The sequence below is a fragment of the Zonotrichia leucophrys genome, chromosome 7, assembly GCF_028769735.1.
Source record: "Zonotrichia leucophrys gambelii isolate GWCS_2022_RI chromosome 7, RI_Zleu_2.0, whole genome shotgun sequence".
In the NCBI taxonomy this organism is placed as follows: Eukaryota; Metazoa; Chordata; class Aves; order Passeriformes; family Passerellidae; genus Zonotrichia; species Zonotrichia leucophrys.
Window position 1 is genome coordinate 36,144,236 of NC_088177.1, and position 17,886 is coordinate 36,162,121.

The following is a 17,886-nucleotide window of genomic DNA, read 5'->3' on the forward strand; positions in this document are numbered from 1 at the left end:
TTTTGGCGGGGGAGCTCTTTTCCACCATTTTTTATGCCCCCACTACGGTTTTAATTTTTTAGCTTTGCTGCCCCCCGATTACCTCCCTCCTTCCCTCCCTCCGCCCCGGCCGAGCCGCGCAGCACCGGGGGGAGCAGCGGGCGAAGCCGAGCCGAGCCCGGCGCCGCCTGCGGGGCTCAGCCCGGTCCCAAATCCCGGCTCGGGGGTGTCCCCGCGGTGCCGACCCCTCTCACCTGGCGGCTCCCGGACCCTCCCTCCTTCCCGCCGGCTCCCGCGGCGCCGCCTCCCTCCGGGGCGGCCCCGGGCGCTGCCACGTCTGCCCGGGCACCGCGCCCGCCCCCCCGGCGGCACCGGCACCTGCCCGGCCCGGACCGGCACCTGCCTGCACCGGCACCTGCCCGGCCCCCGCCCCCGCCCCCCCGGCGGCACCGGCACCTGCCCGGGCCGGACCGGCCCCAGCCGTGCCCTGGACACGCCGGGACCCCGCAGCGCCGAGCGTGGGGAACAGAAATCATCGGGGGCCAGGAGCAGATTGCCACTCAAGCTGCAGTTCTCGGGAGCATGATAAAATAAGTGAATAAATAAGGAAATTCACAGCTGCTCGAGGAAAGCGCTCCGAACAGGAGCGGCTGCAGTGATGTTTCAACAGGAGCTTGATCCAGTCGAACTTCCCAGCCCTGCGCTGCCAAGAAATTCTGTGACCCTGCACAGGCAAAGCTCCACCTGAATTAAAGGCGGGAATTTTGGACATTCTCAATATAAAGAGGATCATATCTATAGCCAGCCACTCTTCCTTAGAGCTCGTGTAGCACGCTTTAATTTACTTCCAAAATGGGATAGAGCCATTTCAATTTTCAAAAAGATCCATACAAGACATTCATGTAATCCAGCGAACCTGTTTTGATTTTTTGCAGAGCCAAAGTGAGAACAAGCCTTTACTCTTGAATAAAACCACAAATTTCTGTGAGTGGCAGAAAAGGAAAGCAAGAGTTCAGAGAAGACAGATGACTTCTCAAAGGAGGATGAAGCCTGAGGAAACCACAGAATGTCTGGGGTTCAAAGAGACCTTAAAGATCACCTGATTCCAGCTGCCCTGCTTTGGGCAGACACTTTTCACCAGGTTGCTCAAAGCCCTGTCCAACCTGACCTGGAACGCTTCCAGGGATGGGGCATCCACACAGCTTCACTGGCGAACCTGTCCCAGTGCCTCACCACCCTCCCAGGAAAGAATTTCTTCCCAGTATCCAACCTAAACCTGTTCTCTTTCCATTTGAAGCCATTGCCCTTTGCCCTGTCACTACATGCTCTTGCAGCGTTCCCTTTAAGCTCCCTTCAGGTGCTGGAAGGCTGCAATTAGGTCACCCCTAAGTGTCTTTCCCAAGCTGAACAATCCCAATCCTATGAACAGCTCCCTGGATATCCCATTCCTGGAATATTTGGAAACTCTCCTCCACTCCCTTCTTTTTATATTCTGCAACTACCAGGGAACAGGTTTAGCCAGATTCTCCCATCATGAGGGCCAGTGAAAAGCCTGAAGTAAGTATCTTGAATTTGTTGCAGCAGTTGTGAAGAGTCACTAATTCCCTGAGGACCAAGCCCTGTAGTCTGCCCACAGGCACTTCCACACACACGTGCACACCTGGCAAGCGCTAAAGGGCCAGCTTTAGCCACTGCTGAACACTCCTTTGGGAAATCCTGCCTCTGCACTGGGAAGAACCACAGGAGAAAACCAGTGAAAGGTGTTTGCTTCAAGGACTGACACATTAAAATCACCAAGCACTGCTAAGAAGCACTTTCAGAAATGTCCAGTGTTAATCTCTGTCTGTTCCAATTTTAGTCATGGCAATTTTCAACATTCTCCTGCTTGTCAAGAGAATCCTTCCAAGAGCAGGAGGCCTCCTTCAGCAGGGCTGCGTGCATTTCAGAACCAGTGTCTTCAGGTCTTACTCCACACCACTTTAAGGCCTTCCAAGAAAACTATCACAAACTGAGAAAGTTTTCTAAAAGCCCTAATTAAAATTCTCTCACATTATGCTGAGTACCTTAGCTCTACAGGGAATAAATGGGGAGAAAACTGAGACTAAGAGTTAAAATTGTTTTCTCAAAGTCCAAATCTCAAGTGCTTTCAGGGCTAGCAAAGGACACTGTGAATTCCACAGACCTGCTGGAATCCTCTCCCTCAAGTTACAAAGGTCCTGGGGCAGGTGGAGCCATCCAGAGCCTGGCAGACCCACACATTGGACATCCTGAACCATGATTTGAGAAGACTTTTGATGGTCCATGTGGCGTCACTGACTGGAAATTGCTCCAGGGAATGGAGTCTGGAAATGGATTTAGGAGAGTGAAGAGGGTGACAAAAGGTTGGGACAGAACAGGTATGGGAACAACAGAGGTGTCAAAGACACAAACAGGGCCTCCAGAAAGAGGGAAAGGAAACAGCAGTGCAGAGGTCAGTCAGCAAGAGAAGATGAGAATTTGAAACATCCACAAGTCTGAGCCATCCTGTGAAATGTGGAAAGGATTGATTCTTAATAGGATGAATATTAATTGTCACCTACCTCATCATCATCTTCAGCTGCCATACATAACCATCTTATAACACAATGTGCAATTTCCATGTACACACACAGCACAAACTGTGAATAAACTACCCAGTTTAGATAATCACATCACTTAATGACCCTACAAACCCCATAAAATGGGCTGTGACACATAGAGAATGTTCTCAGTCTAAATTAAGAGACTTCTTCAAGTTCACTCACAGCTGCAAACTGTAAAATACTTAACCTTTAAAACAGATTTTTACCTGGTGATATTCAGTGTGTGTTATACCAGTTATCAACATAATACCTGAGCATCACTACAAACAACACTCTTGTTTCAGTTCCTTAAAATGGATTTTCAGGCAACAACTCTGAGAGCCAATACTGCCAAAGTACATTCCCACACCTGCTGTGGGGACTCACACTGTCCTTATGGCTCATTTTCAAGTAGCTGCAACATCCATCACTCTAGCTACGTGTTTGACTAGGAGTTTTATCAATCATCCTGTTCTCTTCCTCTAAGGGAACAGAGGGAGTCCCAAAGAAAACTCCCTTTCCAGAGTCCTGGTTTGCAGGAAAAGATCACTTTGTCCCACTGGTACCCTTGTACTTGCTTCTGTCTTTCTGAGCTGTATCTTAAGCTGTTCTGCCTACACTAGCTTTTTAACAAAGATGATTTCAGGAACTGGCAAGGAGAAATGGAAGAAAACACAGGACTTGAGAGAAAACAAACAAGTCATCCTTTGAGCTTCTGATGCCATCCTCTGTTTTGCTGTTGCACATCACTGCATGGTCGATATCACCTTGCAATTACCCTGAACATTCCCAGCACTCTCAGCGTTGCTTTATCCTCTCATGGCTCAGTTTATCCTGTGACAAGACTGATTAAGGATGTGCTGCTCCTGAAGAGCTTTCAGAGTAAAATACTTACACATTTTGAACAGTCATTCACAATACAACAGAGAAGTGTTTCTTTATAATTTACACACCTAAAGTAATGGATCCTTTTGGTTTCATTTGGGCCAGGCTAGTGCTTTTGATCTAACAAAAGCTGTTACTTCTGCCTCTGTGAAATGGCACTAATGATCACATCTGACAATGAAAACAAAAATTTTATGCGAATAAAAGTGAAAATTAACATGTTCAGTGGTACTATTTGTCTTTCCATAGCTGCTGAGAAGGTATCACCTCCTCTAAATGAAGGCAGCTGCATACAAGCTACTGCCAAGGCACTGATCTATCTAAAAAGATGTCAGCACAAAGCCTGGTCTGGACTGGGCACCACATTTCTAGCCAAGGGGCCTGAAAGACACAGCCCCAGTGCAATCACACCAACAGCAATCACACAGCAACGTCTTGGCTGTCCTTGGGAGACAGGCAGAGCTGCCCAGGGAGATGGACTCAGAGTGGAAAAAACAACAGTGACTTGTACACCCAGCAAACATCCAGAAGTGAGTTTAAATAACAGAGGCAGGAACTGGAACCATGATTTCTGCATGATGTGCATGGCTGCTGATACAGGAAAAGTGATGTACACTGGCTGGACTGTAACAGACTCGCACACACATTTTAAAATGGAGCCTCACCAAATCATCCTATTTAATCTCTGCCAGTGGCTTTTACATGTATGCATTCGAAGCAGATGGTGCAGCAGGGATGTCAGGAACCTGAAGACCAGCCCTGGTGTGAAAGGGAAGAGCACTGCAGAGGAGGCAACTTACCTGAGCACCCAGGGCAGGGCTGTTGGCTTCCAAAGGGCGGCACAAATGGGCTCCTTTTTAACCCCTGTTCCAGTGAACAGCTCTCTTCATTAAACTTCATGGCTTGACAACTAAAGCAGACAAAAAAGCAAACAATATTCTATGGAAGACTATCTTCTGTTGATTTGGCAAGTGCAATGCAGAAGATAATCAACAAACAGGATACTTTCTGAGATGACCTCCCTAAGACAACACCTCCAAATTTCTGAACTTCAACAAACTGCTGTCTATCCTGAAGCCACAAAATAGTTTCCCCTGTGCACTGCAAGAAAAATATTAATAGCAAAGAGGTATTTTTAATGCCTCTAAATAAACAAATAGCCAATTATTTTAAGAGAAAAATGCATACTTCTCCTAGCAAAAACTAAAAGCAAGCTAATTTAAACAGACTATTTTTCTCACTCAACACAAAATATAGGTTCTGATAATTCTTTTCAATATCAAAATGTTGAAAAATATCTTTTCACTATCACTTTACTCTTTGACAGTATTAATCATAAAAGTCAATAGGCAGATGTGATCAGTTTTGATTTCTTATTTCCACCATATAATTAAAACAAATGAAAATCAGTAAAACCAATATAAGTGAAAATAAAGACAAGCAGGGTGGCTGAGTACACAGACACTATGTCATCAGGAACGCTGCAGAGTCAGAGTGCACCCACAACTTAAAACTATCAAACATGAAACCATTAAAAGCAGTTATGCTGGCTGGATGCTAACATATCACATGATGTTTATAAGGTATTTTAAAAAGGCAATACTGTAATTTGCAGCCTGGAGTAAGAATGAAAGCAAGTCCTCTCCAGTGCTGGAGCTGTGCTCACACCCGGCTCCAGGGGTACACGAGCAGTGCCTCCCACAGTTCTTTTCTCTTTAAAAGGTATCGTGCCACTTTTAATACCTTCTTACATAAAACTTGCTTTTTTACATGCAGTAAAATCAACACAGCCAAGCATTCCACAAAAATCAAGTATTTACCGAAAAGGAGCCTACCAAAAGATTCAGGGAAACATCATGCCTGATACACACAAACAAATAAAGAGGAGAAAACAGAATTGCCAGTAATTAATACTATGGTTTTGTAGGTGCATAAATGCTGTTATCCTCAATATTTTTTTAAATATGTCCTTTAACAATGGAAAAATCTATGTAACAAATACTCCATATACTACGCGTGCTACAAAATGCTGTAGTGCACACATGGCTTACTTTTATCCAACAGACTTGAAATCTTGAGTAACTGAGTTCACCCTTCTTACAAGTGAGATTAAACAAAGTCCTGATTCTCATGTGCGTGAGGAGCTGCTGGCACTGTACAAACTCACTCCAGTGCAAACAAAAATCACAAAAGGAAAGCTGGTCTAACACTAGATGTTTCTATTAAAGTGGTTTCAGTGCAATCTTCTCAGGCAACCAGGATTGGAGTTAAGGTCAGATATTCTGTTTTCTACAATCAAAGGAGGCAAAGAGATCCAAAGGAGAAGAAAACCCAAATAAGTTCTGTGTGTTTCAAATCAAATACTTAAATATTTCATTTAATTGTTGAAAAGTATCCACTTCAGCTCTTGCACAACAATATATATCTTTACATGCCTTCATCTGTCTCATTAAGAAAGCAGATTTTGTTTGAAATTATCTAACATGAAAAATACTGCTAAGTCTATTCATAAAACAGTATTCTATATTTTTATTTTTCAAACAGCAAGTGACCACATTTAAAATGCATCATTTGCAAATATAAATTATCAAACTATTAGTTTAATTAAAAATAAAGCAAAAACATAACTTCCCTTAGTATCACAATACATAGAAGGGTATTATAAACCCAAAAAGACTAAGTTAACCATAAGAAAACAATAACGTCAAAAGTGATGAAACTTATTAAGTCACTTAATGAATAAATCAGTCTAAGAATACAATACCATTCACCATGATTATGTAAAAAAAAAGCAAACTTTCATTGTATTATACAGATAAAACAATCCAATCCTTCATGCCACATTTTGTAAACCATGATATAAATTACACTCACAGTCAAATGAACAGGAAGAGTAACTCCCAAAATATTTTAAGTTGCTTTTAGGGCAGAAATAAAGGCAGAAATAGAATAATTTAAAATATATCAAGTTTAACCAAAAAAAATTCATTTGGTCAAGCCTGCTATCCAAATAGTTTTGTTCCCTGCAAAACTATTTTTGTCTTTTTGTGAGTTATGAAATTTAAATGTTTCTTTTACATATTAAATGTAAGTCATGTGTTGAGCTACATTAAGTCCTTTTATACTTTTATCATTTTGGCCTTAAGACCCAAACATCTTCCATGGACCCACACACACACACATACACACACTCTTCACTCTCTTCTTGGTATCAGGAAATTCCTCATTTCACAGGAATAATGAAAGACTCATACTGATTTCTGTCAGAAACATAAGGAATATGTAAATTCACACTTTCCAGGTTCCTATAAAACCATCTCTCACCTATATATACATACTCCAACTGATGGAATTCAGGCTATGGTCTTTTGTCTGATAACAAAGGGACGGAATAGATGTTGTAGGATAAAGAAATACTGTATAATGATTGAAATAAACCTATTATCCTAAATTTATCTATACAAATTATCATTTTTTATTAACTGAAATACAAAGAAGGCATATGGACTCCAGGAAAATAGCACTATATCAGAAATTCACTGTAACAGTGTCTCACTATATATATCATCAGGTTTTTCATAAGACAATTTCTTCTGTACACTAGATTTTGTACTAATTTCTCTGTCTTCAAATCCATTACATTTGCAGATCCAATTCAGCACTATATAGTATGCCTTCAAAATAAAAGGAAGTCACTTGCTTTATTGAATACCAAGTTCCCTTCCAGACAGTATTTAAAGAAAGACAAGACTACACAGACAAAGTCCAGTATAATTCATTTCTGACAATGAAAATTTCAACCCCTCATACTGTTGCAAAATTCCTCCTACTGAAATGTCTACAATAATAATAATTATAATAATTATTATAATAATAAAAAGCATACATTACATATAAAAGATACCAGTGTACTAAAAGTGACAGAAGTGGACTAGCAAATCCTTCAAAGCACATATTATATAAATGACTAGCATTTAAAAACATTTCTTTTTCTATAAAATGTAGGTCATATACATTTATAAATTGGGGGGGGAGGTTCTAAAGCAGTGATGACTGTTCAAATTGATATGCTGCTCTGTACAGTCTAATACCTATTCAATTCAAACTATAAGTTTGACATCTAGTTTATCAGAATAAACCCATCTCATCATCTCATAGCTCATAATTTGAAAAATATGCAACTCAAAGGAAGAGGTGACTCAAGAGTTCACTGTTTATCTGCATACGAAATAAGAAGAGAACTATTCCTTTCTATGGGTGGCCCAAGGCTCATCAGTTCAACATCAGGACTTAAAGACTCCAACTTTATGTAGAGGAAGTGGCAGGAATCAGCACAGAAGCAGAATAGTATCTCTGATCCCTCAGAGACACAGCTATTCCACCTCAGCAGTCTTCCTCGTCTCGCAGAAGTGCAGCCAAGCCATTCCTTTCTCACTCAAAGTGGACGAAGCCATAGATCTAAACACTGTCCTCTCTGTGACTGAAATTGTGCTCTGTAAACAATGGTTTGTATTCCAGCAGGAGGACATCTGAATTTATTTATTAAAAAATGATTAAGAATATTCATTAACTCAAACAAGGCTATTAACTCCCAAAGGTATTTTTGGAACTTATCCTTATGCTACTTGTCAAGTTAGCACTGTCATGTATTATTGCTTACAAACAGTACATCATCATATGCCTTCTAACAGAGCAGTACTGTGATCAGTTCATATTTACAGGCTTTTCTGTTTGTTTTTAAACAAGCTATAAAAACATTACATACTTTACAGACAATACAAATACTCAAGTCAAACAAATGGAATGCATAACAATAAGAAACGTCATAAAGGAAGACTGACATAAGTCCTTGATTGTCAAGACACATTTATATTTATATATAAACTCTAGCTGTGCAGAATCAAAGATTCAATCATAGGTACATCCTTATTTGATAAATCATATTTACAGCATGATATTGCATAAAAAAATAAAATAATGTTGTTTACACAATATTACCTTTCCATCCATTGGATTAAGGAAAGCAAGAAACAACTCTTAGAAATGTTTGCTTGCCTCAGTTTGTGTTTCCTACCAAAAGATGTAATTTTAAAAAGGAAACAGAAGGTTTTGTATGTTGAGTAGAGCAAAAGCGACTATAAATTTATTTCCCTGACACAAAACAATTTGAACTTGAACAGAAGGTAAAATTTCAAATTAAAGACATGTCTTTTCATTAGCAGTAATACTTTCTTAGTGCTTGTCCTTTGCAAAGTGAGTTTCAGCTAAATGCATTACATGCCTAACATAAACATGCATTACCCTAAGTCCAATGAACTTTCAAAGTTACAAGGCTTCATTTTAATAAGACATTTAACTCTAGGAAACTGTAAAATTATTCATTTGCTTCAGTACCAACCATGTAATTTGAAAGTTCACATGTGTACTGGTACCGACTGCATAAATACATTTCTGCCTGTTAACATTTCCAAACGGATTCCCAGGAGCATCAGGATTTTCCCTGTGATTTGTAATGGTATTAAAACAAGCAAACAAAGAATAAAAATCAAAGCTCTCAAAGCCAAGAAAATTTAGTTAGCAAATATACATACATAATGTAATCCAAAGCTGCAAAATTCAGAGTTCATTCATCCAAATATTCTGGTTCATTTCAAATAGTTACTAGACATGATACAAATTCTATAAAAATATCCTGATCAAGCACGGAATACAATGTATCTGTTCAGGTGGAAAGTTTTCATAGGAGAACAGGAATACTTTGGAATAAACTCCAAAAGTTACAGTAGAACCCCAATACTTTGCAGCAATGCCTTAGAAACCCTTTACAAATTACAATTTTGAAAACAGTGAAGAAGCAGGCAACAAAATCAAGGATTTCACATCACAAAAAGTACTTTGTTAATTTATTTTGACAACTGCAATTTAGTTTTCAATACTCCTTCTACCTCCTAGTATACTAATAGAGATGCTGTAGTATACTTGGGTGAAGCAGTACAGTATTATTGTGTGAGACCTTGCTACAGTACTTTTTAGACCATTGCAGAGGTGGGAAAGGACCATGAGGGGTGGAGAAACCTGTCAGATGCTCTGTTTAGAGGTCAGCGAATTAGCAAGATTTTACTGTACTTCTCAATTAGCAATGAAAAGCTCCCATCATCCAAAAAAACCAACAAGTACAATATAAAAATAATACAAGTGTTATTTCACATGAATGATTTCTTGTCCTATTTTTTTCTTGAAACACAATTTTCCTAAAGACAACACTAGGAGACACAAGATCATAAACATGGTTCTTTTATCATCCAATTTAAATTGTTTATGCTGTTATTTGTAAACCAACATACAGTAATACACATGGTTAATCCTTCTCCCCAAAACTTGTCATTTATGATTAATTCATTCTCAAATCAAATGAAGAAAATGTAAATGCCTATTAGTATACCATTACAAGCTGATTCCTTCATTGTCTGTTATATTAATGGCAAAACATATCAAAAGATTCATGCTAAAAGGGACACTGTCAAGTAATTTAGGACCAAAATATGGCCTATTAATAAGTGCATGTGTGTATATATATATATATATGTATTTTGTATATATATATATATATATATGTAGAGAGAGAGAGAGCTTGGTAATAAATGTCATCAATTTCTTCTTTTTCAAAATTATCATTGTGCTATCACTAGTAGATATCCCCAAAAATTCCACCTTACACACACACACCTATCTGGTGCTCACATAACTTTGGGTAGGAATGGCTGCTGTTAGCTCAGGGGAATCTCCAGGCTCACCCCAGCCTTATACTGACAGCACAAGAACAGAACAGACAACCAAAGCTGCTTTTTTCCACACATACAAAGAAAACTAACAAAAATGACCAGATCAACATGAAGAGTGTGCATCTGCAGCAGATTAAAAGCAGCGAAACGTGAGCAGTGAAAAACGTTATTAAATAATGCCATTATTAAACAAGCATGAGCTTTTTACAGAGCTAAACCTCCCAGAACTACATAAACACTTATTCCAGGATAGAAGGGGATGTACTCAGGAAACCACAGCAGTACATTTGGCTCGCTCCTCCAGTGCAGAGAGCTTCAAGCATCAGCAGATCAGCTACTCACACCACTGCATTAATTGTACACGTGGAAGAACCCTACAAGACAGTCCCTGTGGCTTAGGGGACTTGCAGCCTGTCCTAAGGCACAGAGTGCAGCTGGAATGGCTCAGCAGCAGGCTAGGGAGTGAGCTGGGATGGAAGGAGCAGCAGTTCCTCTGGGGATCCCCCCTGGCTGCAGGGAAGAGCAGGCTCCTTCAGTCTGTGCAGCAGCCTGCTCCTCACTCACCCTCGGAGAGGTGCCCAAGTGTGACAGTGGCACGGCACAGCCACTCCCTCCGAGTCCTCCATCACATTCTCACACCAGAGTGTCAATGCAGCAACTTTTTTTAAATAAAGCTGAGTCAGTCCCCTTAGGGAGAAGGAGGCTTCATTCCTCTTACCTCCCTGTGGGCCCACAGCAGTGCAGTAACACAGTAATAACCCAGCCTTTTTTTTTCTTTTTCCTCTTTTGTTCCTTGCTATATTTAACAAATAGTACAATTGCCATCTCCTTGCAACATAAGGGCATAGGAACAAAAGTGCCAACACAGTATTATTCAGGCACCACAAGCTAGGATGTCATGGAAATGGACACTGAACACAAAGTATGCCTTACAAGAGGTGGTTTCCTGGGATATAGGGACCCTTTATGTTATTTCTGTGCAACACACAATGGTAAGTCAAAAAACCAAACTGACCATAAAGGAAAAAAAACAGAGAGACCACGAACCAGTTTAAAAATATTCTTTCAAAGAAATTTCTTTACATGTATCATTAATAATCCATAAGGAATTTACTCTTCTCCCTTGATGCCCACTCTTTTCAAGTCGTGGCCAAATATTCAGACAAAATTACTGGTAAGTCATAGCATGCTGAAATGCCTTACACACAGGGTCAACAAATCAAAAGAGCCTGCTTTCTTATACAAAAGTATTAAGAAATTCGTTTGTATAAATTGTATTCTTGCCAACAGAAGAAGCAGGCTATGGATAATCAATGCCCTTTCTCCCTCAACTGTACCAAGTGAAGTTAGTGCTGTAGTAGTGCTCCCATAAGGGAAAAGACAAAGTGGATCAGTTTCCTGGTAACGAAAATTCAGAAAAATATTGCTACTGTTTTGGTAAGAGGTGGGAACTGTTCTGGGTCCTGCTCAAGTCCTTCCTTATAAGACAGGATATATTTTAGCCCCTTGAGATGCAGCCTTTTCTCCTACCTGATGGCTTTATCTGAGAGATACTAGCTAGCAACAGTGCTGTAAAAACCTGGATGAAATCCTATTTTAAAAACCACCATACACACACCTACCTATATGTGTATGTGTGTGTATGTGTGTGTGTGTGTGTGTGTTTTTCCCTGGTTAATCAGCCTACATGAGGCTTAAACTGCCTTGAACTACCAGACAGTGTCCCTTTAGGGAAGGTGCAAATAGAATGAACATACAGTTCAAAAATCTGAAACTTGTTAACTTAAACTACACAATAGTTAGGCTACTCAAAATCTTACCACCTTAAAAATGCACACAGAACTACTTATCGTACCATACTGTATACTTCAAGACAAAGTACTATTCAAAAAAACATATTCATGGTACAGGGATAAACTTTGCAGTTTATTTATACTGTGAAATGCAATGAAAACTTCTGATCACTCTCCTAGGCTGGAAAAAGAAATCCCGTTCACTAGCATCATTCACCAGTTTGGGTTGGTAAAATTGTAGTGACTTTTACTAAGCAAACACTAAAAAATAGGGAATTTGAATGCCCACTTCTTCAGCTTTCAGGGATACTTCAATAAAATTAATAATTGGAATTGTCAAAATTCTAGACAGAGAATTAAAACAGTTTTTACAGAAGCTAAAAATACCCAATCTCAAGTATATGGAAAAGAATTACTGGAGCTGCTGTATGAGATGAAAATGATGCAACCGTATCAAACCTAAACATCTAAAAATGGTTTTATTTTTTTGAGAAATCAAAAACTATAAAGTTGGCTAAGTGCTCTATGTTAATCGTTATGAGTATGTAGGGTAAGGTACAATTAAGCTTTTAAATCTTGGAATACACTGTTTGTGTAAGCATTTTGCAATTGGGAATGTCATCTACAGAGTATTTTAACTAAAACTTCAAAATCTTGGTTTCTGCATATGAAAAAGTCATTAAAAAGTTACATCTAGATTCAGCTGTACAAAGAAATACACATTACTTCTGGAATGAAGTAAAGGCTTTAGCAGTTAGGCATTTTGCTTAAAAAAAGTGTTTAAAGTATTTTAAATTAATTAGACTTTTAAATAGTAGAGTTAGTCTATCAGAATTTCTTTCCCTCCAAACACAACTCAAGGTAATGCAAAGCAGAAATAAAGGGCACATGGTCTAAAATTATTTTTGAGAGAGACTGAAGATTTTTCTAGAAAATGCTTTCTTTTAAAGCACATTTGTTTGACTTCCAAAACTTACTTGTTTATTCTGTGTGTTTAGTACATGTTGATTCCCTGCTGAAGAGCAACAACTATGCTGACAAGCTTAGAAATGACATTGTGAATAGTATCAGACAAAAAACTGTCCTCCCAAAGCATACAAGGAAACCAGCAAGGAAACAATCATGGGGGAAAGTCTTACCTGGGGATTTTGTTTATTTTAAAATTTCATAGAAGGTAAAATATTTTCTGGATTCAAACAAGTGAATAATAAACTGCCTTTGATAGGGGCACCAACATCAGGCAGTTCAATGACTGATGGCTAACAAACAAATTTTTTTTAAAAAAGAAAAAAAGAAAAAAGAAGCAGTTATTGGTCTTGCTAATATCAGCTTACTTCTGTTTTAACATAGCGCTCTTAAAAGCTGTACAGAACTCCATCTTATACAGAGCAACCCCCTTTTGACAAATGTGTTCTAAAGTGCCAGTATTATTTACAAAGATTTCTTAGCCAAAAGTCTGGCCCGTTGTGGCATCAGGTGAAGAAGTCATCCCAGCTCTGCTATCATTTACATTCACCAAGGGAAATTCTGGGAAATCAGCACTTGTCCCTGGTCCCCGAAGGTTCACCTGTCCATTGGCAGTGCTAAACTGAGAGGATATTCCAGCTCTTGCCCCATGGTACTGAGCTCTAAAGGGCTGCTCAAAGGAGCTAATTTGATATGCTTGATGAACAGACTGTGCCTCTGCTTTCTTCTGAGAAGTTACTTGATCCAAGAAGTCCTGTGTAGAAGAGGAAGAAGAATGATTTGCCTCATCACCTGAAAAGGGAAAAGGGTGCTGAGAATCACCAACCATTAGTCCAAAGTGAGACTTGTCTGGAGTTGTTCTTAATGGAGAGTTCATCCCCGACCGAAAGCTATTGACGGGTATAGATGTGTAGACCTTCTCCATGGAAGGAAATGCTGGCTGGGTTGTAAGTGTCTGGTTATCAGTCACAAAATTAAGGCTCGGGTTGTTCAAATAGGCATCATTTTGGCTAGTTCTGTCCAAAGCTTGCTGTAAAAACTTTGAATATTCTTGTAACATACTAGCTTTATCTGATGAGGAAGCTTGAGAGCTTGTTCCAACCGTCTCAGATGGGGTCACCTCAGATACTTCAGCGGAATTGATGGATATACTAGAGGTCACTTCTGTGTCAGCCACACTGAAAGAGATCTCATGCTGTCCATTAGCCTTGTGTGAATAATGATCTAACAGAGTTTGCAGTACCTCATCTGGAATGACATTTTTGTCATGGTTACCTTTAATTTCAACATTCAGTGCCTGTGTGTCCAGTATTGAGGCTGTAGCAGTTTCATCAATGACACTGGCCACAGCTGCCTGCGTTACTGAAGGTTGAGATGCTATGGTACTTACATTCAAGGCATATTCTCGACTGTTGTTACTAGCTGCTTGTAGATACCTCTTTTTCTTCAAAAACTGCATTGCATCATCATAATTAGTGCTGCTGTGTACAGGTTTACTGGGCCCTTCCTGTAATGTGTCGACTTGATCAATGTCAGCATTACCTTCAGAGTCCAGTAAACTTTGCTTATCCACAAGATCGAAAGTGTACTTCGAAACCTTGCTGTCTTCATATGTAGATAAAGGTGAAATGGTTTGACTTTGCTCAAGTGGCTGCTTTAGACTCCTCTTGTTGACCTTTTTGAGAACCAGCTTCGGTGGGTGTATTTCTCCAGAATTGGCTTCCTCTAAGTGCGACCCACCGACTGAAGAATGCGGCATCTCAACAGCATATTCCGCTACCATGTATTCATCTTTTACTTTAGTACTAGAAGAGTACAAAGGCAAATAGTCATTTTTGTCCTTCTTGTGTTCTGATTTATCTGAACTTTCCTTATCCCCAGATTTTGATTTCTCTGTTTTCTGCCTTTTCTTCTTTGGCAAGGAGCTGTCTTTCAGAGGCGTGGAGAAACCGGAATCTTCCTCCGATGGCAAAAAGCCAACTTTGGTGGCACTTCTGTTGGGTTTCTTCTCGCGGTTCTCATGGCACATACGCTTGTGTTTCAGCACACGATCGGTCCTGGAGAAATACTGGAAGAGATTATGGTGGTGATTATTATTATGATTATTATTATTTTGCAAAAAGAAATGTGTCAGCAGAAAGAAAAGAAGCCTTTCATTCTAATGAATTTACTTGATGATTCACCCACTTAACCAATTTCTAATGAAGTGTCAAACAAGAGTACAGAGTCAATAAAATCAACCACAGCCAGCTGTGACTCTGCACCACCAAGACAGCCCATCTTGACTGAAAAAACATTCATTATATATTTATTTGTATGAAACGGAGAAAGCCCATCTGCAATACTGGGGAATTGACTGGTGTTTTGGCTTTCAAGCACAGAAGATTTCACCAAGTCATCTTACCTGCAAACAATATTCACACTGGTAAGGCTTCTCTCCACTGTGAGTTCTTTTGTGCCTTTCCATGTGATACTTCTGAATAAACCTCATACCACATTCATCACAACGAAATGGCTTTTCACCTGATAAAAAACACATAGCATTATTAATCTAAAAGAATAAATTAACATTTTTCCATAAAATTACCAGATCAAATACTACATTCTCTATTAGAAACAGTAAGAGGATTTATCTATTGCTATTGAAAAACAACACAGGGCTTGCTTATATCACTATTTTCTCAATACTGAGTTGCTGATGCCTCAAATTCCTTTAAGCTTTTATGCTAAAAAAATCCCCCACCTTTAAAATGAAATCCTTACTCCTCTTTCTAATGCAGGTGCAGGTATGTGTTACACCTAACAAATTAAGAACTGCAAAGATGGTCTTCCTGAATTGTTGCTACAGTATGCATTTTTTAGGGCAGACAACCATATAAAAATACCTCAAACTTCTCACCAAATCATGACCTCAAACCCATCCCTACTAGGAGAGAATTAATGCATTTCCGAACTTCAAATATAACATTTTGGAGTGTGCTTTCTATTTTTCCATATTTTTTCCCTTATTTGCATGTGGAATTGAGAGAACTGCTTTGAAAAAGTCCTACTATTTTGGTTGAAACCCAATTTTTTTTTTCCTGAGAACTAATTTTAATTTTTTTTTAATTAAGTCAAAACCCAAGAAACCTCTGTAGCAGAACCAGCATCTGCAAACTTACAGGTTTCTCATTTTGATTGTTTTGTTAGCTAGTTTTGGTTTCTGGGTTCTGTTCTTTACTTTCAGGAAATACTTGTTCAGACAATATGCACTGCCCTGAATTCACCTTCAGTTCCCCTTATTTCTCCTCACAAAGAAACCCTGCAACAATACTTTCTGAGCAGGGAGTAACTATTTTTATTTCTTTTAACTTTTGCCTTACATCTTCCCTCTGATATTTTTTCCTAGGTTTCTCTGAAAAAACCTAAAAATTTCAAATGCATTAAAAAGTCAGTTCTGCTTTTATAGAAGTTCACCATTATTTACTAGAACTCACCCTGAACAACAGAGATCTCTCCTTTTAGTATTTACTATGAAATCTTTTGGACTGACATAGAGGTCAGGGATTGTCTTGGCAGCATCTGTCAAGACCCTCTTTGTTCTGTGTACTGCACTGCACTGATTTTTGGGATATGAACCATTTATGTCTTGTTTCCAGAAATATGCAGACTATTGCTATTTTCTGAAGTAGTTTTATTCTTACCAATTATATTATGAACTGCTGAATTACCAACAACTAATTGTTAAAGTTTAAAACTTTAAATTAATAGATTTTATTATTTAAAATGTTGACAGAGTTTGTATTTTCCATTTAGAGAAATGTTTGTATTTTCCATTTCCAACAGAGAAATTTATCCACATCTTTCTTCAAATGGGAATACAGTACCTGAAAATAAGGTTCCAGTATTTATGGAGAATAGAATGGAAAATATCTGTATCACACACATATGTGCTCCTAGCCAGATCACTAATGCCCAGAGTTTCAACTTCCTTAATTCCAAGCAATTTCTAAATCTCTCTCTTTGTAAGTCTATGTCCTATTTCCAATTATTAATTCTTACCTCTCCATGTGGCTTCTCAGCCAATCCCTTTCTCAGATGAAATTATTCCAATTTATTCTCTCCTAAATCAAATTATCTCCTCTCCTCAGATCTCTCAGCTTCCATCAGTTCTTTTTCCACAGGCTCACAACCTTAGCATTCTACATCTCTTCTTTCACTTGACTTAGAGAACTTTATCATTTCTTGCTTATTAATAAGCACCATAAAATTTTGCACTTTTTTCAACATCCCTTGTAAGTTATAAACACTTATTATATCATTCCCCCTCATCCTGCCTATAAGCAAATCCTCCCCTCTGGCCTATTTCTTCACTTACAAACATGAAGAATGAACCTGGAGGTTCTTTCTGAATCAAATTCCAATCCTTGCCTTCCACTTTCAGGATGCTGAGGCAGGACATTTAGACCTCATTGCTCTTGTTTGATACATGGGAATCTTGCATTCCTGAAGACTACTACTTAGTCCTTTCTACTTACTGTTTTCTTTCCCTTTGCTCCACTATTCTGCTTTGTGGGTTTTTTTTTTAATTGCACCTTCAAACAACTCTCCTTACATAGTTCCAAAGCTTGCTTTCATACTACCTTAGATTTATTTTAGAGAATGGAGCGGCTGTTTAGGCAGAAAACTATCCTGAGCCTTAAAGCAAGAGAGCTGAGTCCTGTTCTGGCCTTGAACAGCCCTCTAAGGAGCCATCCTGCAATCCCAGGAAATGCACAACTCTTCATTAACACACTTACCTGCAGCCTTACACTCATTTCTGTAAGTGAATGCACACTGAGCTCCTTAGCATTTTCCTACCCAAGCTGACTACTTGCTGGCAGAAGCCTCTGCAGCCACCTA

The 17,886-nt window shown here is 39.1% G+C and overlaps 2 protein-coding genes across 8 annotated transcripts in view; both read right to left on the reverse strand.

Moving 5' to 3' along the window:
- SLC12A8 (solute carrier family 12 member 8) overlaps nt 1-351 on the reverse strand; it is a 50,539-nt gene extending 50,188 nt beyond the window's left edge. Inside the window, exon 1 of one of the 3 annotated variants that reach the window (XM_064718119.1) lies at nt 234-351. The gene's annotated coding sequence lies outside the window, so the exon portion shown is untranslated. The other 2 variants (XM_064718121.1, XM_064718120.1) reach the window with 2 other exon arrangements.
- Nucleotides 352-7,137: 6,786 nt separating this feature from the next.
- The window catches only part of ZNF148 (zinc finger protein 148), a 40,838-nt gene continuing 30,089 nt past the window's right edge, over nt 7,138-17,886 (reverse strand). For 4 of the 5 annotated variants that reach the window (XM_064718241.1, XM_064718240.1, XM_064718237.1 and 1 more), the window contains 2 exons: nt 15,410-15,528; nt 7,138-15,073 (listed from right to left, as the gene is read on the reverse strand). In XM_064718241.1, coding sequence (XP_064574311.1) covers nt 13,484-15,073; nt 15,410-15,528 — 1,709 coding nt within the window. In that variant the 3' untranslated portion in view covers nt 7,138-13,483. The remainder of the gene's footprint in view (nt 15,074-15,409; nt 15,529-17,886) is intronic. The other variant, XM_064718239.1, reaches the window with a different exon arrangement.